Source organism: Cherax quadricarinatus, chromosome 6 (assembly GCF_038502225.1).
Source record: "Cherax quadricarinatus isolate ZL_2023a chromosome 6, ASM3850222v1, whole genome shotgun sequence".
In the NCBI taxonomy this organism is placed as follows: domain Eukaryota; kingdom Metazoa; phylum Arthropoda; class Malacostraca; order Decapoda; family Parastacidae; genus Cherax; species Cherax quadricarinatus.
Genome location: NC_091297.1, coordinates 59,657,772 through 59,682,160, shown reverse-complemented (window position 1 = coordinate 59,682,160; position 24,389 = coordinate 59,657,772). Strand labels below are relative to the sequence as shown.

General features: G+C 50.2%; 1 protein-coding gene across 1 annotated transcript in view; it reads left to right on the top strand.

Moving 5' to 3' along the window:
- Positions 1-3,240: 3,240 nt before the first annotated feature.
- The window catches only part of LOC128694554 (nephrin-like), a 147,881-nt gene continuing 126,732 nt past the window's right edge, over positions 3,241-24,389 (top strand). The window contains exon 1 of the mRNA XM_070079515.1: positions 3,241-3,475. Within this exon, the coding sequence (XP_069935616.1) occupies positions 3,286-3,475 (190 nt within the window). The 5' untranslated portion in view covers positions 3,241-3,285. The remainder of the gene's footprint in view (positions 3,476-24,389) is intronic.

Sequence of the window (24,389 nt, the reverse complement as noted above, 5' to 3'; positions counted from 1 at the left end):
AGACTTCATCACCCACAATGAGACTTCATCACCCACAATGAGGCTTCATCACCCACAATGAGGCTTCATCATCCACAATGAGACTTCATCATCCACAATGAGGCTTCATCACCCACAATGAGGCTTCATCACCCACAATGAGGCTTCATCATCCACAATGAGGCTTCATCACCCACAATGAGACTTCATCATCCACAATGAGGCTTCATCACCCACAATGAGACTTCATCATCCACAATGAGGCTTCATCACCACAATGAGGCTTCATCATCCACAATGAGACTTCATCATCCACAATGAGGCTTCATCACCCACAATGAGGCTTCATCACCCACAATGAGGCTTCATCATCCACAATGAGGCTTCATCACCACAATGAGGCTTCATCACCCACAATGAGGCTTCATCACCCACAATGAGGCTTCATCATCCACAATGAGGCTTCATCACCCACAATGAGGCTTCATCACCCACAATGAGGCTTCATCACCCACAATGAGGCTTCATCACCCACAATGAGGCTTCATCATCCACAATGAGGCTTCATCACCCACAATGAGACTTCATCATCCACAATGAGGCTTCATCATCCACAATGAGGCTTCATCATCCACAATGAGGCTTCATCACCCACAATGAGGCTTCATCACCCACAATGAGGCTTCATCATCCACAATGAGGCTTCATCATCCACAATGATACTTCATCCACAATGAGGCTTCATCACCCACAATGAGACTTCATCCACAATGAGGCTTCATCACCCACAATGATACTTCATCCACAATGAGGCTTCATCACCCACAATGAGGCTTCATCACCCACAATGAGACTTCATCCACAATGAGGCTTCATCACCCACAATGATACTTCATCCACAATGAGGCTTCATCACCCACAATGATACTTCATCCACAATGAGGCTTCATCATCCACAATGAGGCTTCATCACCCACAATGAGACTTCATCCACAATGAGGCTTCATCATCCACAATGAGACTTCATCATCCACAATGAGGCTTCATCACCCACAATGAGTCTTCATCCACAATGAGGCTTCATCATCCACAATGAGACTTCATCATCCACAATGAGGCTTCATCATCCACAATGAGGCTTCATCACCCACAATGAGGCTTCATCATCCACAATGAGGCTTCATCACCCACAATGAGGCTTCATCATCCACAATGAGGCTTCATCATCCACAATGAGGCTTCATCACCCACAATGAGGCTTCATCACCCACAATGAGGCTTCATCATCCACAATGAGGCTTCATCACCCACAATGAGACTTCATCCACAATGAGGCTTCATCATCCACAATGAGGCTTCATCACCCACAATGAGACTTCATCCACAATGAGGCTTCATCATCCACAATGATACTTCATCCACAATGAGGCTTCATCATCCACAATGAGACTTCATCATCCACAATGAGGCTTCATCACCCACAATGAGTCTTCATCCACAATGAGGCTTCATCATCCACAATGAGACTTCATCATCCACAATGAGGCTTCATCATCCACAATGAGGCTTCATCATCCACAATGAGGCTTCATCACCCACAATGAGGCTTCATCATCCACAATGAGACTTCATCATCCACAATGAGGCTTCATCATCCACAATGAGGCTTCATCATCCACAATGAGGCTTCATCATCCACAATGAGGCTTCATCATCCACAATGAGGCTTCATCATCCACAATGAGGCTTCATCATCCACAATGAGGCTTCATCACCCACAATGAGGCTTCATCATCCACAATGAGGCTTCATCACCCACAATGAGACTTCATCATCCACAATGAGGCTTCATCACCCACAATGAGGCTTCATCATCCACAATGAGACTTCATCATCCACACTATAATATATATTTTTCGTGCGTAAATTGCTTCTGAATCACCTGTTGTCGGTATTTCCCATTTTTTACTAAAAAAAAGACATTTGCCGTGGTTGTATTCAGAGTGGCTCGTGGCAACACCAACTTGTGGATAGGCAACTTTGTCAGACACAAAGAAGTAATCGTTTGTACCCAACACTAACAGTTAAATTGAATTTCGCTTGACAGTTAGTCCTGGTACAACACTTCAGTACATGTGTTTATTGTCACAGCCGAAGTAGTAAATATATGTAACACCAGCAGTACTTGTACTGGTAGTAGCAACTGCAGCAACAACAATAGTAGTAGTAGTAGTAGTAGCGGTAGCAGTATCAGCAGCAGTACCAACAGTAGTAACAGTAGTGGTAGTAGTAGTAGTAGTAGTAGTAGTAGTAGTAGTAGCGGTAGCAGTATCAACAGCAGTACCAACAGTAGTAACAGTAGTGGTAGTAGTAGTAGTAGTAGTAGTAGTAGTAGTAGTAGTAGTAGTAGCGGTAGCAGTATCAGCAGCAGTACCAACAGTAGTAGTAGTAGTAGTATCAACAGAAGCAGCAGTAGCAGTGATAATGGTGGTGGTAGTACATAACAGTAGCACTGATAGTAACATTAGCAGTAGTAGTAGTAATAATAATAGCAGAAGCAGCTGCACCTACTATTACTACTGCTACTATTAGAGTAGTAGTAGTAGTAGGAGACGAAATAGTAGCAATAGTACTAATAACAGCAGAAGAAGCAGTAGCAGTAGTAGTGATGGCAGTATTATCAGCAGTAGAAATAGTTACATGCCTTTGTTTTTAGAGTTCCCTTAAAATCTGCTGAATTAAAAATCTTTTACTTCACAAATTCCTCACATGGAAAGTTGAATATCATAATGGTATACAATACCTACAGGTTGGTAAGACACATAGGCAACAGTTAGGCAACGCTATTCCGAAACGTTTCGCCTACAAAATAGGCTTCTTCAGTCGAGTACAGAAAGTAGTCAGGAACAGTAGAGATGTGAGGATGTAATCAGTCCATCACCCCTGAAGACGTAGATTTGATGTAGTCAGTCCCTCAGCCTGGAGAAGACTTCTGTTCCATAGTCTGCAACAATGTGAAGATCACATCTCAACTGTTCCTGGCTACTTTCTGTACTCGAGTGGATAAGCCTACTGTGTAGGCGATACAATTCGAAATAAAGATGCGTAACTGTTGCTTGTGTGTCTTACTTACCAACATGGAAAGTTCTTCAAGCCTCTCCCTTTTTTTCTCTCCAGAAATCCCACTCAAGCTCCCCCCACCAAAAAAAAAAAATTAGTGCACATTTTTTTTTCACCAAAATCGACATAAAGGCAGAAAATCAAAACACACCCTTCACTCTCTTCCTTACAGGTCGACCCCGGCCCATGGTATCCTGGTTCCATGAGGAGAAGTTACTTGACGACGTGAGTGAAGTGCGGCGGGGTGAAGTAACCAGCAACACACTGCACCTGCCCTCCCTCACCAGGGACTACCTCTACCGTGTCCTCACCTGCCAGGCCTCCAACTCCAACCTCTCCGTCCCCGTCGCCGCCACCGTCACCCTCGACATGAGCTGTGAGTCTCGCTGGGAGAGAGAAGGGGGGGGGGAGGGTAGGCTACTCAGGGAATATTTAACGATAGAGAGAAATGGTAGTGAATACCGACATGCTTGTAAAAGAAATACATATACTGTACAATGGGATCCTTTATCAAAGACGTTTCGCCCACACTGTAGGTTTTATCGAGTCTCTCAAATACTTTGTAACTTGATATAGAACATTGAGCGGGCGAGAAACCTTCAGTAAAGAATTACATTTTACTGCATTTGTGTTGAGATATCTAGCAGGGAAACAAAGGGTAGCGTCTGTGTTGCTCTTTCAAACCTTCACAATAATAGCCCACACGGGTACAGCGACCAGTAAATAGGGTAATCAGCTCAAAGGGCAGCCCCTGTTATTGGAACTTTTTTTTTTTTTTTACTGTTTTGATGAGACTGAGGCGAAGTTGAAAGAAATGTCGAAGTGTTTTTGTTCCATCTGAAGGGGGTTAGGAGTGACTGAGGAGTTTGAAGCTTTTTTGTCAAATCATTTGAAGAAATCTGCTGTAAGTGTGAAAGACTTGAAACAGATTTTCAATTTCTCTGTACGTGGATATTTTCAGGTATATTTTATGAATTCTTAAGCAGTGTATAAAAAAAATATTGTGTTTATGCGACTGTATTGTTTTATAACCTTCCGAAGTTCTTTATTATTATATTTATATTACTATATTCGTGGGGAAGCATTAAACCCGTGAGGCTTATGCAAAGCCTAGGGAATTCCATTTGTGTAGTACACAGAGGTTACAGTTTCAGTAGTTCATGATTTACCTGTATGAACTTCGTTGTAGTATTTTACCAAAAAATAATGTGTATGTTGGTGAGTACTGTGTTGAGAACTCAGAAAGTTGAGGATCAACTTGGATCATTCTCATAGTGAAGACTGTGGATGTTTTAGAGTATCGTAGTAAGTACTCAGAAACTTGGATCCTGGATCACCTGGATGGTGGATCACTTGGGTCCTGGATAACTTGGATCCTGGATAACTTGGATTCTGGATCAGTTATAGTATGGATCACTCTCTCGAAAGGCGTAGAATTAGGGGGGGGGTATGATCGAGGTGAATAAATGAAAAACAGGAATAAATAATATTATTATTATTATTATTATTATTATCACACTGGCCGTTTCCCACCAAGGCAGGGTGGCCCGAAAAAGAAAAACTTTCACCATCATTCACTCCATCACTGTCTTGCCAGAAGGGTGCTTTACACTACAGTTTTTAAACTGCAACATTAACACCCCTCCTTCAGAGTGCAGGCACTGTACTTCCCATCCCCAGGACTCAAGTCCGGCCTGCCGGTTTCCCTGAATCCCTTCATAAATGTTACTTTGCTCACACTCCAACAGCACGTCAAGTATTAAAAACCATTTGTCTCCATTCACTCCTATCAAACACGCTCACGCATGCCCGCTGGAAGTCCAAGACCCTCCTTTACCCCCTCCCTCCAACCTTTCCTAGGCCGACCCCTACCCCGCCTTCCTTCCACTACAGACTGATACACTCTTGAAGTCATTCTGTTTTGCTCCATTCTCTCTACATGTCCGAACCACCTCAACAACCCTTCCTCAGCCCTCTGGACAACAGTTTTGGCAATCCCGCACCTCCTTCTAACTTCCAAACTACGAATTCTCTGCATTATATTCGCACCACACATTGCCCTCAGACATGACATCTTCACTGCCTCCAGCCTTCTCCTCGCTGCAACATTCATCACCCATGCTTCACACCCATACAGGAGCGTTGGCAAAACTATACTCTCATACATTCCCCTCTTTGCTTCCAAGGACAAAGTTCTTTGTCTCCACAGACTCCTAAGGGCACCGCTCACCCTTTTCCCCTCATCAATTCTATGATTCACCTCATCTTTCATAGATCCATCCGCCGACACGTCCACTCCCAAATATCTGAATACATTCACCTCCTCCATACTCTCTCCCTCCAATCTGATATCCAATCTTTCATCACCTAATCTTTTTGTTATCCTCATAACCTTACTCTTTCCTGTATTCACTTTCAATTTTCTTCTTTTACATACCATCAATCTTGATGGACTGACCACATCGACTCAAGGCTGAGGGACTGATTACCTCATTCTCCTCCTGTTCTTCAAGTTTCTCCTTTGTATGGACTGATGCAGCCACTGTGTGGCGAAACGTTTCCTCAATAAAGATACCCAAGAGTTGCACATGTGTCTAATTCAACCCACACTCACAACTGGTTCTTCCTCACTCCTACAAGATGTTATTCCTCCTTGCCCTATACACGAAATCACAGCTTCCCTATCTTCATCAACATTCAACAATTCCTCAAAATATTCCCTCCATCTTCCCAATACCTCTAACTCTCCATTTAATAACTCTCCTCTCCTATTTTTAACTGACACATCCATTTGTTCTCTAGGCTTCCTTAACTTGTTAATCTCACTCCAAAACTTTTTCTTATTTTCAACAAAATTTGTTGATAACATCTCACCCACTCTCTCATTTGCTCTCTTTTTACATTGCTTCACCACTCTCTTAACCTTTCTCTTTTTCTCGATATACTCTTCCCTCCTTGCATCACTTCTACTTTGTAAAAACTTCTCATATGCTAACTTTTTCTCACTTACTACTCTCTTTACATCATCATTCCACCAATCGCTCCTCTTCCCTCCCACACCCAGTTTCCTGTAACCACAAACTTCTGCTGAACACTCTAACACTACATTTTTAAACCTACCCCATACCTCTTCGACCCCATTGCCTATGCTCTCATTAGCCCATCTATCCTCCAATAAATTAGACACATGTGCAACTCTTGGGTATCTTTATTGAGGAAACGTTTCGCCACACAGTGGCTGCATCAGTCCATACAAAGGAGAAACTTGAAGAACAGGAGGAGAATGAGGTAATCAGTCCCTCAACCTTGACTCGATGTGGTCAGTCCATCAATCTTGAATATAATGACCACATCGACTCAAGGTTGAGGGACTGATTGCCTCATTCTCCTCCTGTTCTTCAAGATTTTCCTTTGTATGGACTGATGAAGCCACTGTGTGGCGAAACGTTTCCTCAGTAAGGTACCCAAGAGTTGCACATGTGTCTAATTTAACAACATGTCGGTTCTCTGAACCATTCATCTACTATCCTCCAATAGTTGTTTATATCTTACCCTAACTGCCTCCTCTTTTAGTTTATAAACCTTCACCTCTCTCTTCCCTGATGCTTCTATTCTCCTTGTATCCCATCTACCTTTTACTCTCAGTGTAGCTACAACTAGAAAGTGATCTGATATATCTGTGGCCCCTCTATAAACATGTACATCCTGAAGTCTACTCAACAGTCTTTTATCTACCAATACATAATCCAACAAACTACTGTCATTTCGCCCTACATCATATCCTGATGTAAATAGCGTGCTGAAAATTTCCAGCCAAGACAGGACTCGCAGCAATGGTTTCAAGTTGGAAAAATTCAGACTCAGGAAGGCTATAGGAAAGCACTGATTTGGTAATAGAGTTGTGGATGAGCAGAACAAACTCCCGAGTACAGTTATTCAGGCTAAAACGTTGTGTAGTTTTAAAAATAGGTGGCACTAATTGACAAGGACAGTAATAGGTTTAGTGGAATAACAGAAAGGAGCAGGAAGGGTAAAGAGAGAGGAGGGTCTTTAAGTATTTATTACACAAATAGTCGCAGTGCTAGGAATAAGATGGACGAGTAGAGACTAGTTGCTAGTGCAGGTAACAGATGTATTTGCCAGTACTGAGACGTGGTTTAATTCAAAAAGTCGGGACATGCCTGCAGAATGTCACATTCAGGGTTTTAAATTGTTCCAAGTAGATAGAAGTATCGGGAAGGGGGGTGGGGTGGCATTGTATGTCCGAGATCGCTTGAACTGTTGCATAAAAACGGGTATTAAGTCTGAAGTAACACATACAGAGTCTGTTTGGATAGAATTTTCAGAGGGGCATGAAAAATTAATTTTAGGTGTGATATACCGTCCCCCAAATTTAGATAGGGACCAGGGGAGACTACTATGGGAGGAAATTGTTAGGGCCACAAGGCACGATAATGTAGTAATTCTAGGAGACTTTAACTTTAGTCATATTGATTGGAATTTCTTGACTGGGAATTTAGAATCATACGACTTCTTAGAAGTAGTTCAGGATTGTTTTTTGAAGCAGTTTGTGACAGAACCTACAAGGGGTAATAACCTGCTTGACTTAGTTCTGGCAAACAATGAATCCCTTGTTAATAATTTAGAAGTTTCAGAGAACCTGGGTGCTAGCGACCACAAATCAATTACATTAAGAATTGAATGGAAGTATGATAGTAGGGATAACTCAGTAACAGTCCCAGATTTTCGCTTAGCAGATTACGATGGGCTTAGAGAATACTTATCATCTGTTGACTGGGGTAACGAAGAGAGCTATCAATATGACAGTTTTCTGAACACAATACATGCTGCTCAAAGAACGTTTATCCCTTATAAGGAAATTAGATCAAATAGAAATGACCCAAAATGGATGAATAATAGGCTGAAATATCTACTAGGGCATAAGAAAGTAATTTATAGGCGTATCAAAAGAGGCGAGGGTCATCTTATAAATCAGTATATTGACATTAAGAGGTACATTAAAAAGGGGATAAGAAAAGCTAAAAGGGACTATGAAATTAAAGTTGCTAGGGATTCTAAAACTAACCCAAAAAGTTTTTTCCAGGTATATAGAACAAAAGTCAGAGATAAGATAGGTCCCCTTAAAAATAACTATGGGCATCTTACTGATAAAGAGAATGAAATGTGCTCGATTTTAAATAATTATTTTCTCTCGGTTTTTACACAGGAAGACACTAATAATATTCCGGTAATTAATTTTTATAGTGGGCCAGAAGAAGATAAATTATGTAACATCACAGTCACTAGTGAAATGGTTGTGAAGCAGACAGACCGACTGAAGCAAAATAAGTCACCGAGTCCTGATGAGGTTTTTTCAAGGGTTCTAAAGGAATGCAAAATGGAAGTCTGTGAACCATTAACTAATATTTTTAATTTATCTCTTCAAACAGGTGTAGTGTCTGATATGTGGAAGATGGCTAATGTAATTCCTATTTTTAAAACAGGGGACAAGTTGTTACCATCAAATTACCGCCCAATAAGCCTGACCTCAATTGTAGGCAAATTACTAGAGTCAATTATAGCTCAAATTATAAGAAGCCATCTCGATAAGCATAGCTTGATTAATGATACTCAGCATGGATTCACAAGAGGCCGGTCTTGTCTAACTAATTTATTAACTTTCTTCAGTAAAGCTTTTGAGGCTGTTGACCACGATAAAGAATTTGATATTATTTACTTAGATTTTAGTAAGGCATTTGATAGAGTTCCGCACCAAAGACTGTTGAAGAAAGTAGCAGCTCATGGCATTGGGGGAAGGGTGCTCTCGTGGATCGAATCATGGCTCACAGACAGGAAGCAGAGAGTGTCCATAAATGGGGTTAAATCCGAGTGGGGATCAGTAACAAGTGGCGTTCCACAGGGATCAGTCTTGGGCCCGTTGTTGTTTATAATATATATCAATGATCTTGATGGAGGAATTACTAGTTATATGAGCAAATTCGCCGATGACACGAAGATAGGTAGGATAATTGATTCAAACGTAGATGTTAGGGAACTTCAGGAGGATTTAGACAAACTACTCTTGGTCAGAAAAGTGGCAGATGCAGTTCAATGTAGATAAATGCAAGGTTCTGAAGCTCGGGAGTGTCCATAACCCTAGCACTTATAAGTTAAATAATGTAGAACTTAACCATACAGATTGCGAAAAGGACTTGGGGGTTATGGTAAGCAGCAACCTTAAACCAAGACAGCAATGCCTAAGCGTATGTGATAAGGCAAATAGATTACTGGGATTTATATCAAGAAGTGTAAGCAACAGAAGTCCAGAGGTTATACTGCAGCTTTATGCATCATTAGTAAGGCCTCACCTAGATTATGCAGCTCAATTCTGGTCTCCATATTACAGAATGGACATAAATTCGTTAGAAAACATTCAGCGTAGGATGACTAAATTAATACATAGCATTAGAAATCTTCCTTATGAAGAAAGATTGAAGACTCTTAAGTTACATTCACTTGTTAGGCGAAGAATGAAGGGAGACCTGATCGAAGAGTATAAGTGGAAGATAGGTATTAATAAAGGGGATATTAACAAGGTCTTGAGGATATCTCTTCAAGAGAGAACCCGCACTAATGGATTTAAATTGGATAAGTTTAGATTTAGAAAGGACATAGGAAAGTATTGGTTTGGAAATAGGGTAGTTGATTAGTGGAACAGTCTACCTAGTTGGGTTATTGAGGCTAGGACTTTGGGTAGTTTCAAATTTAGGTTGGATAAGTACATGAGTGGGAGGGGTTGGATTTGAGTGGGACTTTCACATCGGAGCTTGTTTCTAGGGTGGCATTGAAAATTGGGTTGGTCAAATGTTTGTTAGTGGGATGAATTGTAAAGGACCTGCCTAGTATGGGCCAACAGGCCTGCTGCAGTGTTCCTCCTTTCTTATGTTCTTCTTATGGGTTATTGAGGCTAGGACTTTGGGTAGTTTCAAATTTAGGTTGGATAAATACATGAGTGGGGTTGGATTTGAGTGGGACTTGCATATCAGAGCTAATTTCTTGGGTAGCATTGAAAATTTTGGGTTGGGCAAATGTTTTGTTAGTGGGATGAATTGTAAAGGACCTGTCTAGTATGGGCCAACAGGCCTGCTGCAGTGTTCCTCTTTTCTTATGTTCTTATGCTCTTGTTTATTTGGGTCCTGAAGTTATCACCTCTACGAAACTCTTTAAGAAATTCGGTTTGTTTTGGAAGGGATAAAAATCACGTCCCTTCAAGGGAGGTTCCTCGAGGCTGGTGAACAGATCTTGTTTTTAGGAATATGAATCACTCTCATTTTTCCTCGGATCAAACCTGATCACCTCCCATTCTCGGGGCACTGAATGATCCCTATAAGTTTTCCACTCCTCCATGGAGGATGATAATCATGCCTGTTATGTCCGATTTGAGAAAATGTGATTTTGAGTAATATGGAAATTTATTTTTTAATTGTGATGTAGATTTGGAGATTTTGTTGTCATAAGTATTTTATGTGTACTGATATGATGTTTATATGATAATTTGGGTTTTAAATTGCTTTTCATGGGCATGTGTGGGTTTGAAGTGCATTTTATGGTCTTACATGGGCTTTTAAGAGCCTTTTCCATAAACTTCAAATACCTTTTCTCAAGCTAATGTGGGTTGAGTTGTGCAACATTTGCAAGGTTGTAATAAAGTTGGTAGAATTACCGACAATATGTAAAGTAAAAGGACACAAGTGCAACTAATGTGACATTTATTGTGGCAACGTTTCGCTCTCCAGGAGCTTTATCAAGCCATTACAAACAATACATGGACACAGAGGGTATATAAAGGCTCAGAGTGAGGTGAATACTAGTGAGGTACCATTTCGATGTTCACTAGTGGTAGTAGTAGTAGTAGTAGTAGTAGAAGTAGTAGTAGTGGTAGTGACAAAAGTAATACAATATGGTAGAGCAATTAATTCGTACATGAGTAAAAGGATATAAAAGCTATTACTTGGGTAACATAAAAATAGGTTGGACAAATATAAACTGGAATGAGGCAGCTTGTTTCAGTGTTCACTCTCTGTGCTTTGTGTAGTATAACAGGAGAGACTATGTGATGGCAGGGTTTACTGTTTTCAGGAGGATTCTTGCTAAGACTTCGGAGATGGTGAAGCTGCCGTTGTTTTGTTTAATTGTATTCGAAACAGCGATCAGTGCTGATTCAAGGCACTTGCGTCTGCGGAAATTATCCTTTTACTCATGTACGAATTAATTGCTCTACCATATTGTATAACTTTTGTCACTACCACTACTACTACTACTACTACTACCACTAGTGAACATCGAAATGGTACCTCACTAGTATTCACCTCACTCTGAGCCTTTATATACCCTCTGTGTCCATGTATTGTTTGTAATGGCTTGATAAAGCTCCTGGAGAGCGAAACGTTGCCACAATAAATGTCACATTAGTTGCACTTGTGTCCTTTTACTTTACATTTGCAAGGTTCCCAGGAGCGTCCGTAACACTTGCCGTCAACACATGCACTGACAAGTGTGTTTCCAGGTATATGCGAAGTTAAGTTATTATACGTTCATTACGAAACACTAATCTCACAGTGGCTTTGCAACACCTCGGTTTGATCTAAGGAAGGGGGGTGGCTAAAGCATTCTTGGATCTTGAGCACTTTACGTTAGGGTATCCCCTTGAAGATTAGGAAGCAGATAGTCCGTAGGTCTAACTACAATTAATGTAGAGTAACTAGGTACTCTGTGGGACGTTCATACATATTAAGTGATGAAACTGGGTAATTTACTGGCCTAAGCTAAAGGCATTAGGCACTCGATAGGCTCTCTCTCTCTCTCTCTTTCTCTCTCTGGCACCTCTGGCACTACTGTTACATCCGGCACCCCTGCCACCTCTCCCACCCCTGGCTCCTCTGGCACCTCTGCCACTCCCGCCATCCCTGGCACCTCTGGCAATAACAACAAAAAAAAGGCACAATACCGTGACTGGAACGAAGCACAAATAACCCGCACATAGAAGAGAGGAGCTTACGACGACGTTTCGGTCCGACTTCGACCATTTACAAAGTCACACTAACGAAATGAAGAGAAGGAGGGATATATATTGGCAGAAGGTGGTAGTGGTAGTGGTAGTAGTAGTAGTAGTGGAGGTAGAAGCTAGTAGTAGTGGGGAAGGTAGTAAGGAGGAGGAGCCAGTCAAATACTAAGAAAGAGGAGCACTGCAAGGGAGCTAGGTGCCCACGGAAGGTAAGAGCAAGAACATAGAGGGGGGGGAATAAATAAATAAATAAAGGAGGAACAAATACACAAGGCATAAGAAAGACAACCCAAAGGAGATAAAGGGAAAGAAGAAAGGGGAAGAGGGAGAAGAAGAAAAAGGAGGAATCAGGTTAAGTCACGGGTGTTCTGATGTTTGGAGCATTTTACAATATAGTAGGAAAGGAAGGCATCTACAGAGACGAAGCCAGGACTAAGATTCATACAAGGAAAGTTGTGTGTTAGGGAGGATTCAACCAGACGGCGACAGTTAAAGTTGGAAGTAAGGAAGACAGTTTTAGCAGAAGACCAGTCAATAGGATGGCTGTGATATCTGACGTGACAGAAAAGAGCATTATTAGTGTCGTCAAGCCTAACACTATTTTTATGCTCCCTAAGTCTGTCAGAAAGAGATCGGCCAGTTTCTCCAAAGTATTGAAGAGGACAGGAGGAACAAGAAATAGAGTAGACACCAGGAGCATCTGTAGAGGGAGGAGAGGTATGAACGAGATTAGTGCGAAGAGTGTTAGTCTGGCGGAAATTAAGTTTGATGTCTAAGGAACGGAGAGAATTGTTGAGATTAGAAAGACCGGAAATGTAAGGAAGGCAGAGGACAGAAGAGTTCCCAGGAGTAGAGAGTTTGGGAGAGAAGAAATTACGTTCAGCACGTGAGAAGGTAGAGTCTATGAAATAGGAAGGGTAGCCAAGACGGGAAAACGAATTATGAAGAGTGGAAATTTCTGACTGATGGAACTGAAGATCACAAATGCGGAGAGCAAAGGGAAAGAGGGAGATAAGAACACTTCTCTTGACAAGGGAAGCATGATAGGAAAGGTAGCGAATATACATGCCACTGCATAGGTTTGCGGCAAACGGAAAAGAAAAAAAACTGTATCTGAGCGGTGGACATGAACATCAAGGAAAGGAAGCGAGGAATTAGATTCCCATTCAGCTTTAAACTTAATGGAAGGGGCAAAATTATTAAGAGCATCAAGAAATGGTTGGAAGAGGCTGGAGTCAAGAGGCCACAGAGCAAAGATGTCATCAACATAGCGGAGCCAGAGTGAAGGGCGAACATCGATAGTAGGAAGAACAGTCTCGAAGTATTCCATGTAAAGATTAGCAAGAACAGGAGAGAGAGGAGAGCCCATAGCGACACCGAAGGTTTGAGAATAATATTTACCTTGGAAGGAAAAGAAATTAGAGCCCACACAGGGCCTTCTCTCTAAGAAAATCAAGGACATCATCAAGAGGGACATTGGTGAAGAGGGACTCAACGTCAAGAAGCATCTTACAGGTCGGGAGAGAGCGAGCCCGTTCAATGAAGTCTTGAGAGTGACGGAGGTGGACAGGAGAAAAAGTACCAAGAAAGGGAGTGAGGGTTTTGGCCAGCCAAGAAGCAAGAGAATAAGAGACAGAACGTCTAGAGGATATGGTAGGACGCAGAGGAATATCAGGTTTATGAGTTTTGGGAAGGCCATAGAAACAGGGAAGAGAGGGACAGATGACACGAAACCGTTGAACAAGGTCAAAGTCAGGAGGACAGAGGTCGGAGAGAGTCCTTAGTTTCTTATTGAAAGTTCTCTTGATGCGATCAAGAGGGTTGGAAACGAGAGGAGTGTAGGTACGTGAGTCAGAGAGCAAGACATCAGTTTCACGGAGGTAATCCTCGCGATCAAGGATAACTACCGAATTACCTTTGTCAGAAGATAGTATGGCAATGTTAGTGTTAGATTTAAGAGAAGATAGTGGTTCTGCCACCCCTGACACCTCTGTCACCCCTGGCACCCATGGCACCTCTGCCACCCATGGCATCCCCGCTACCCCTAGCACGTCTGGCACCACTGCCACCACTGGCATCTTTTGCAACTCTTCCATCCATTGCACTTCTGGCAACTCTGGTATCCCTGGAACCTCTTCCACCCTTGGCACCCCCTGACACCTCTGCCGCATCTGGCACCTCTACTACCCCTGGCACCTCTGAAACCCCTGCCACCCCTGGTACCTCTACCACCCCTGGCATCTCTGGTACCTTCGCAACCACTGGCACATCTGGCACCTCTGCCACCACTGCCACCTCCGCCACCCATGTGGCACCTCTGGGATCTCAACCACCCTTGGCATATCTGGCACTCCTGCCATCGATGGCATCTCTGACACCCCTGCCACCTTTGGCATCTCTGCCATCCCTGGCACCTCTGTCATCACTGGCACCTCTGGCACCCATGAAATTCTTGGCACCTCTGCCTCCCCTGGCACCTCCGGCATCTCTGCCATCCTTGGCACCTCTGCCACTCCTGGCACCTCTGCCACCCCAGGCATCTCTCCCACTCCTGGCACCTTTGCGATCCCTGGTACCTGTGCCACCTCTGACACCTGTACCTATCCTAGCATCTATGGCACATCCGCCACCCTTGGCACCTCTGGCACCTCTGCCACACCTGGCACCTCTGCCACCCATCGCTCCTTTGGCACCTCTGCAAACCTGGCACCTCTGCTACCCAAGGCACCTCTACAACCCATGCCTCCCCTGGCATCTCTGTCACCCCTGGTTCCTCGGGCATCTCTACCACCCCTGATATCTTTGGCACCCCTGCCATCCATGACACATCTGGCACCTCTGCCACACCTGGCACCCCTGCCAACACTGGTACCTCTGGCACCCTGTCACTCTTGGCACCTCTGCCGCAGTTGGCAACTCCGGCACCTCTGCTACCATTGGCACCTCTGCAACCCATGCCACCCCTGGAACCTCTGCCATCCCTGGCTCCTCTGGCATCTCTACCACCCCTGGCATCTCTGGCACCCTTTACACAGATGGCACTTCTGGCACCCCTGCCACCCCTGGCACCTCTGCCACCCCTGGCACATCTGGCACCTCTGCCACCCTTGGCACCTCTGCCACCCTTGGCAATTCTCCCACCTCTGCACCCTTGTCACTCCAGGCACTCCTGCCACCTCTGATACCCCTGGCACCTCTGCTGTCCCCGGCACCTCTCCCACCCTTGGCACCTCTGCCACCCCTGTCATCTCTGGCATTTCTACAACCCCTGGCACATCTGCACCCCTGGCTCCTCTGGCACCTCTGTCACCCCTGCCACCCCTGGCACCTCTTACACCTCTGCCACCCTTGGCATCACTGCCACCCCTGGCACCTGTGCCACCTCCGCCACTCCTTCCACCCAAGGAGCCTTTGACACCCCTTGCACTTCTGCCCCCTGGCACCTCTGCCACATCTGGCACTTCTGACACCTCTGCCACCACTGGCACCTCTGGCACTCCTGGCCCCTTTAGCACCTCTGTCACCCCTGGCACCTCTGCCAGCCCTGGTACCTGTGTCACGTCTGGCACCTCTGCTACCCCATTCACCTCTTTCACTCCTGCCACCCCTGGCACTCTACCACCCATGTCACCTTTGCCACGCCTAGCACTCCTGGCACCACTGCTACTCCATTCACCTCTTCTACTCCTGCCACCCCTGGCACCTCTCCCAGCCCTGGCACCTCTCGCACCCCTGGCATCTCTGCCACTCTTGGCACTACTGCTACCCCTGGTACCTCTGCCACCTCCGGCACCCATCTCATCCCAGGTACCACTGCCTCCCCTGGCGCGTCTTGCACCTCTGCCACCCTTAGCACCTCTGGCACCTCTGGCATCACTGCCCCAATGACTTCTTTGGCGCCTCTGTCATCCCTAGCACCTCTGCCACCTCCGGCATCCATCACATCCCTGGCACCACTGCCACCCCTGGCACCTCTCGCATCTCTGCTACTCCTGCCACCTCTAGCACCTTTGCCACCCCTGGAACCTCTGCCACGCCTGATACCTTTGCCACCCCAGGCACCTCTGCAACCCCTGGCACTTCTACCCGCCTGCCACCCCCTGCACCTCTGTCACCCTAACCTCTGCAGCGCCTGGCATCTCTGCCACCCTTGGCACCCCTGGCACTTCTGCCACCCCCGGCACCCCTGCCTATCCAGGCGCCTCTACCACCCCTTGCACATCTGCATTCTTGGCTTCTCTGCCACCCCTTGCACCCCTGACACTTCTGCCGCCACTAGGACCCCTGACACTTCTGCCACCCCTGGCACTCTTGGAGCTTTTGCCAACGGTGGCATTCCCGGAACGTTGCCACCCTAGTACCTCTGCCATTCCTAGCACCCGTGGCACCTCTATCACCCCTTGCCACCCCTGGCATCTGTGCCATACCCGGCACCCCTGCCACTCCTGGCACCTCCGCCACCTCTTCCAACCCTGGCACCTCTTCCACGCCTGGCACCCCTGCTACCCCTGGCACCTCTTCCATCCCAACACCTTTGCCGCCCCTGGCACCTCTGCCACCCCCTGATATCTCTATCACCTTTCGCACCTCTGCGACCCCTGGCACCTCTGCCACTCGTGGGACCCTTGGCACCCATGGCACCTCTGCCACCTCTGACATCCCTGCCACCCCTGGCACCTCGGCCACTCTTGGCATCCCTGGCACTTCTGCCACCACAGGCACCTTTGCCACCTCTTCCAATCCTGCCATCCCTGGCACCTCTGCCACCCACGGCACCCTTACCAATCTTGTCACCATCGATACTCTGGCATATTTGCCACAGCTCGCACCCATGCCACCCATAGCACCTTTGCCGCCCCATGGCACCTCTAGCATCCCTGCCACCCCTTCCACCCCGGCACCTTTGACACCCACGGCACCCCTGCCACCCCTGCCACCACTTGCACCTCTATCATCCCTTCCACCCCTGGCACCTCTGCCACCCTTGGCACCTCTGCTACCCCTGGCACCTCTGCCACCCATGGCACCTCCGGCACATCTGCCACCCTTGGAACCTCTGCCACCCTGGTACCCCTGTCATCCCAGGCACCTCTGCCACCCCTGGCAAGTCTGTCACCTCCGGCACTCCCGCCACCCAAGGTACCTCTGCCACCTCTGAAACCTGCGCGATACCTGGCAGCTCTCCTACGCCTGGCACCTCTGCCACCCCTAGCACCTCTGCCATCCCTGGCACCTCTGGTATCTCGTCCACCCCTTGCACCTCATCTTCCACCCCTTGCACCTCTGGCATAGCTGCCACCCCTGGCACATCTAGCATCTCTGCCGTTTCTGACATTTCTGTTACCTATGCCACCCCTGGCACCTCTGGCATCTCTGTCACCGCTGCCACCCCTAGGCACCTCTGCCACCCCTTGCACCTCTGCATTCCTGACACCTCTGCCACCCATAGCACCCCTAGCACTTCTGCCACCCCTGGCACTCCTGGCAACTCTGCCACCCCTGGCACTCCTGGCTCTGCCACCCCTGGCACCCTTGGCAACTCTGCCACCCCTGGCTCCCCTGGAACCTTTGCGACCCATGGCACCCCTGGAATATTTACTACCCCTGGTTCCTCTGCCTTCCCTAGCACCCGCGGCACCTCTCCCACCCCTGCCAACCCCGGTACCTTTGCCACCCCTGACATCTCTGCTACCCCTCGCACCTCTGCGATCCCTGGCACCTCTGCCACCCATAGGACCCCTGGCACCTTAGGCACCTCTGCCTCCCCTCTCACCCCTGGCACCTCTGCCATCCTTGCACCCCTGGCACATCTGCCACCTCTGGCACCCCTGCCATCCCTGGCACCTTGGCCCCTCTTGGCACCCCTGGTCCCTGTGAGACCCCTGATACCTTTGCCACCTCTTCCACTTCTGTCATCTCTGGCACCTTTGCCACCCCCGGCACCCTTGCCACTCCTGTCACCCTCTACACCACATTTGTCACGGCTAGCACTCATAACACTGGTAGCACCTTTGCCACCCCAGCACCTCTGCCATCCATGGCACCTTTGAAACTTTCTGGCACTTCTAGTACCTATGTCACCTCTTCCATCCCGGCCCTCTGCCACCCACGGCACCCCTGCCACACCTGCCACCACTGGAACCTCTGCCTCTTCTGGCACCTCCGGCAACTCTGCCACCCTTGGCACCTCTACCACCCCTGGCACATCTGCCTCCCAGGCACCCCTGCCACCCCAGGCACCTCTGCCACCCCTGGCCCCTCTGGTAACTCTATCAACCCTGGCACCTCTGCCACGCCTGGCACCCCTGGCACCTCTGCTACCTCATTCACCTCTGGTACGCCTACCTCCCATGGCACCTTTGGCACCTCTGTCACCCCTGGCACTCCTGCCACCACTGGCACCTCTGCCACCCCTGGCACCTCTGTCACCCCTGGCAGCTCTTGCACCTCTGCCAACCTTGGCGCCACTGCCGCCCCTGGCTCCTTTACCACCTCCGGCACTTCTGCCATCTCTGGCACCACCGCCACCCCTGGTAATTCTGCCACCTCTGCCACCACTGGCGCCTCTGCCTACTCTGGCACTTTTGGGACCTCTGCCACCCCTGGCACCCCTGTCACCTCTGCTGCCCCATTCGCCTCTGCTTCTCATGCCACCCCTGGGACCTCTGCCACTCCTGGCACCTCTGCCACCTTCGCCACTCCTGCCACCCAAGGCACCTGTGTCACCCCTGACACTTCTGCACCCCTGGTAACTCTGGCACCTCTGCCACCACAGGCACCTCTGGCATTATTGCTACAACTGTCACCTCTGCCACCACTAGCTTTTTTGGCTCCTGTGCCACCCCTGTCATCCCTGGCACCTCTGCTGCCCCACTCACCTCTGCTACTCCTGCCATTCCTGACACCTCTGCCACCTCTGCCAACCTTGGAACCACTGCCACCATTGGCACCTCTGGCACCACTGCCACCCTTGGCACCTCTGGCACCCCTGGCATTTCTGCCACCCCTGGCACCCTTGTCACTTTTCCATCCTGGCACCACTGCCGCCTCTGGCACCCCTGGAAACTTTGCTACCGATGGCATCCCTGGAAACTTGCCACTTCTGGTAACTCTGCCACTCCTGGCACCTCCGCCATGACTGGCACCCCTGTTACCCCTGGCACCTCTGCTTCGCCAGGAACCTCTGCCATCCCAGGCACCTCTGGCACCCCTGGCACTTCTGCCTTCCCTGGCACCCCTGGCAACTCTACCACCCTTGACACATCTGCTATCTCTGGCACCCTTGGAACCTTTACCACAGATGGCACCCCTGGGACCTTTGCACCCCTGGCACCTGTGGCATTTTTTGCACCCCTGGCATCTCTACCAGCCCCTGTCAATCGTGGCACCTGTGCCATCCCCAGGCACCCCTGCCACATCTGCCACGCTTGGCACCTCTACTACCAGTGGCACCTCTGCCACTCCAAAACCTTTGGCACCCGTGGCACTTCTACCACCCCTGCCACCCCCTGAACCTCTGCCGCCCTTGACATCTCTGCCAACCCTCGCACCTCTGCGACCCCTGTCACCTCTCCCACTCCTGGAACCCCTGGCACCCCAGGCACCCCAGGCACCCCAGGCACCTCTGCCACCCTCGCACTCCTGGCACCCCTGCCACCCTTGGCACCCCTGGCACCTCTGGTAACTCCTGCCGCCCTTTGCACCTCTGCCACTCCTCTCTCCCCTGGCAAAAATGCGACCCCAGGCATCTCTACTACTCCTTCCACCCCTGCCATCCCTGGCACTTATACCACCCCTAGCACCCTTGCCACTCCTATCACCTTCGTCACCCCTGGCACATTCGCAACGACTGGCACCCATGCCACCCCTGGCACCTCTGCCACCCTTGGCACCTCTGCCACCCCTGCCACCCTTTCCACCCGGCACCTCTGCCACTCACGGCACCCCTGCCACCCCCGGCACCTCTGCCACCCCCGGCACCTCTGCCACCTCTTCCACCCCTGTCACCCCGGGACACTTGCCACCCCCGGCACCCCTGCCACCCCCGGCACCTCTGCCACCCCCGGCACCTCTGCCACCTCTTCCACCCCTGTCACCCCGGTACACTTGCCACCCCCGGCTGCCCGCTGGTTTCCAATTAAGCTGGGGTTTGCCCATTGTAAATGTTTTCCCCGGAGCGTGGGCCATGGGCGGAGGGAAGCATGGGGCTGAAGCTCGCCCATGACGTCCTCTCTGTGATGACGGTGAAGGAAGGGCTCGTGATCCTAGCAAGAACTGCTGCTCTCTCTTTACATGACTCAAATGTGTATACCTGTGTCTTCCACGGTTGATCCCTCACCACTTTCCCAAGAATAATAATAATAATAATAATAATAATAATAATAATAATAGGAATGAAAATAATAATAATAATAATAATAATAATAATAATAATAATAATAATAATAATAATAATAAAAATAATAATAATAATAATAATAATAATAATAATAATAATAATAATAATAATAATAATAATAATAATAATAATAATAATAATAATAATAATAATAATAAAAATAATAATAATAATAATAATAATAATAATAATAATAATAATAATAACAATAATAATAATAATAATTTTCCAAAATGCTCTATTTAAGGTTGAAAGTGATAATCTCTCACCTTCAAACAATGGCACAAAGGTCAAACTAAATATGACTGAAGATTCTCTTATTTCACTTCCATCTGAAATTCACAAACAGTACAAAATAAAAAAAAATAAATAAAACAATTCCCGAGTCATAGATGTGGCGAGCAACTTGTGTCGTGGGATGATGGTGGAGTCTGAGATCCCCTGCGGCGGTGGACTCTGAGATCCCCTGCGGCGGTGGACTCTGAGATCCCCTGCGGCGGTGGTCTCTGAGATCCCCTGCGGCGGTGGACTCTGAGATCCCCTGCGGCGGTGGACTCTGAGATCCCCTGCGGCGGTGGACTCTGAGATCCCCTGCGGCGGTGGACTCTGAGATCCCCTGCGGCGGTGGACTCTGAGATCCCCTGCGGCGGTGGACTCTGAGATCCCCTGCGGCGGTGGACTCTGAGATCCCTTGCGGCGGTGGACTCTGAGATCCCCTGCGGCGGTGGACTCTGAGATCCCCTGCGGCGGTGGACTCTGAGATCCCCTGCGGCGGTGGACTCTGAGATCCCCTGCGGCGGTGGACTCTGAGATCCCCTGCGGCGGTGGACTCTGAGATCCCCTGCGGCGGTGGACTCTGAGATCCCCTGCGGCGGTGGACTCTGAGATCCCCTGCGGCGGTGGACTCTGAGATCCCCTGCGGCGGTGGACTCTGAGATCCCTTGCGGCGGTGGACTCTGAGATCACTGCGGCGGTGGACTCTGAGATCCCCTGCGGCGGTGGACTCTGAGATCCCCTGCGGCGGTGGACTCTGAGATCCCCTGCGGCGGTGGACTCTGAGATCCCCTGCGGCGGTGGACTCTGAGATCCCCTGCGGCGGTGGACTCTGAGATCCCCTGCGGCGGTGGACTCTGAGATCCCCTGCGGCGGTGGACTCTGAGATCCCCTGCGGCGGTGGACTCTGAGATCCCCTGCGGCGGTGGACTCTGAGATCCCCTGCGGCGGTGGACTCTGAGATCCCCTGCGGCGGTGGACTCTGAGATCCCCTGCGGCGGTGGACTCTGAGATCCCCTGCGGCGGTGGACTCTGAGATCCCTTGCGGCGGTGGACTCTGAGATCCCCTGCGGCGGTGGACTCTGAGATCCCCTGCGGCGGTGGACTCTGAGATCCCTGCGGCGGTGGACTCTGAGATCCCCTGCGGCGGTGGACTCTGAGATCCCCTGCGGCGGTGGACTCTGAGATCCCCTGCGGCGGTGGACTCTGAGATCCCCTGCGGCGGTGGACTCTGAGATCCCCTGCGGCGGTGGACTCTGAGATCCCCTGCGGCGGTGGACTCTGAGATCCCTTGCGGCGGTGGACTCTGAGATCCCCTGCGGCGGTGGACTCTGAGATCCCCTGCGGCGGTGGACTCTGAGATCCCCTGCGGCGGTGGACTCTGAGATCCCCTGCGGCGGTGGACTCTGAGATCCCCTGCGGCGGTGGACTCTGAGATCCCCTGCGGCGGTGGACTCTGAGATCCCTTGCGGCGGTGGACTCTGAGATCCCCTGCGGCGGTGGACTCTGAGATCCCCTGCGGCGGTGGACTCTGAGATCCCCTGCGGCGGTGGACTCTGAGATCCCCTGCGGCGGTGGACTCTGAGATCCCCTGCGGCGGTGGACTCTGAGATCCCCTGCGGCGGTGGACTCTGAGATCCCCTGCGGCGGTGGACTCTGAGATCCCCTGCGGCGGTGGACTCTGAGATCCCCTGCGGCGGTGGACTCTGAGATCCCCTGCGGCGGTGGACTCTGAGATCCCCTGCGGCGGTGGACTCTGAGATCCCCTGCGGCGGTGGACTCTGAGATCCCCTGCGGCGGTGGACTCTGAGATCCCCTGCGGCGGTGGACTCTGAGATCCCCTGCGGCGGTGGACTCTGAGATCCCCTGCGGCGGTGGACTCTGAGATCCCCTGCGGCGGTGGACTCTGAGATCCCTTGCGGCGGTGGACTCTGAGATCCCCAGCGGCGGTGGACTCTGAGATCCCCTGCGGCGGTGGACTCTGAGATCCCCTGCGGCGGTGGACTCTGAGATCCCCTGCGGCGGTGGACTCTGAGATCCCCTGCGGCGGTGGACTCTGAGATCCCTTGCGGTGGTGGACTCTGAGATCCCCTGCGGCGGTGGACTCTGAGGTCCCCTGCGGCGGTGGACTCTGAGATCCCCTGCGGCGGTGGACTCTGAGATCCCTTGCGGCGGTGGACTCTGAGATCCCCTGCGGCGGTGGACTCTGAGATCCCCTGCGGCGGTGGACTCTGAGATCCCCTGCGGCGGTGGACTCTGAGATCCCCTGCGGCGGTGGACTCTGAGATCCCCTGCGGCGGTGGACTCTGAGATCCCCTGCGGCGGTGGACTCTGAGATCCCCTGCGGCGGTGGACTCTGAGATCCCCTGCGGCGGTGGACTCTGAGATCCCCTGCGGCGGTGGACTCTGAGATCCCTTGCGGCGGTGGACTCTGAGATCCCCTGCGGCGGTGGACTCTGAGATCCCCTGCGGCGGTGGACTCTGAGATCCCCTGCGGCGGTGGACTCTGAGATCCCCTGCGGCGGTGGACTCTGAGATCCCCTGCGGCGGTGGACTCTGAGATCCCTTGCGGCGGTGGACTCTGAGATCCCCTGCGGCGGTGGACTCTGAGATCCCCTGCGGCGGTGGACTCTGAGATCCCCTGCGGCGGTGGACTCTGAGATCCCTTGCGGCGGTGGACTCTGAGATCCCCTGCGGCGGTGGACTCTGAGATCCCCTGCAGCGGTGGACTCTGAGATCCCCTGCGGCGGTGGACTCTGAGATCCCCTGCGGCGTTGGACTCTGAGATCCCTTGCGGCGGTGGACTCTGAGATCCCCTGCGGCGGTGGACTCTGAGATCCCCTGCGGCGGTGGACTCTGAGATCCCCTGCGGCGGTGGACTCTGAGATCCCTTGCGGCGGTGGACTCTGAGATCCCCTGCGGCGGTGGACTCTGAGATCCCCTGCGGCGGTGGACTCTGAGATCCCCTGCGGCGGTGGACTCTGAGATCCCCTGCGGCGGTGGACTCTGAGATCCCCTGCGGCGGTGGACTCTGAGATCCCTTGGGGCGGTGGACTCTGAGATCCCCTGCGGCGGTGGACTCTGAGATCCCCTGCGGCGGTGGACTCTGAGATCCCCTGCGGCGGTGGACTCTGAGATCCCCTGCGGCGGTGGACTCTGAGATCCCCTGCGGCGGTGGACTCTGAGATCCCTTGCGGCGGTGGACTCTGAGATCCCCTGCGGCGGTGGACTCTGAGATCCCCTGCGGCGGTGGACTCTGAGATCCCCTGCGGCGGTGGACTCTGAGATCCCTTGCGGCGGTGGACTCTGAGATCCCCTGCGGCGGTGGACTCTGAGATCCCCTGCGGCGGTGGACTCTGAGATCCCCTGCGGCGGTGGACTCTGAGATCCCCTGCGGCGGTGGACTCTGAGATCCCTTGCGGCGGTGGACTCTGAGATCCCCTGCGGCGGTGGACTCTGAGATCCCCTGCGGCGGTGGACTCTGAGATCCCCTGCGGCGGTGGACTCTGAGATCCCCTGCGGCGGTGGACTCTGAGATCCCCTGCGGCGGTGGAC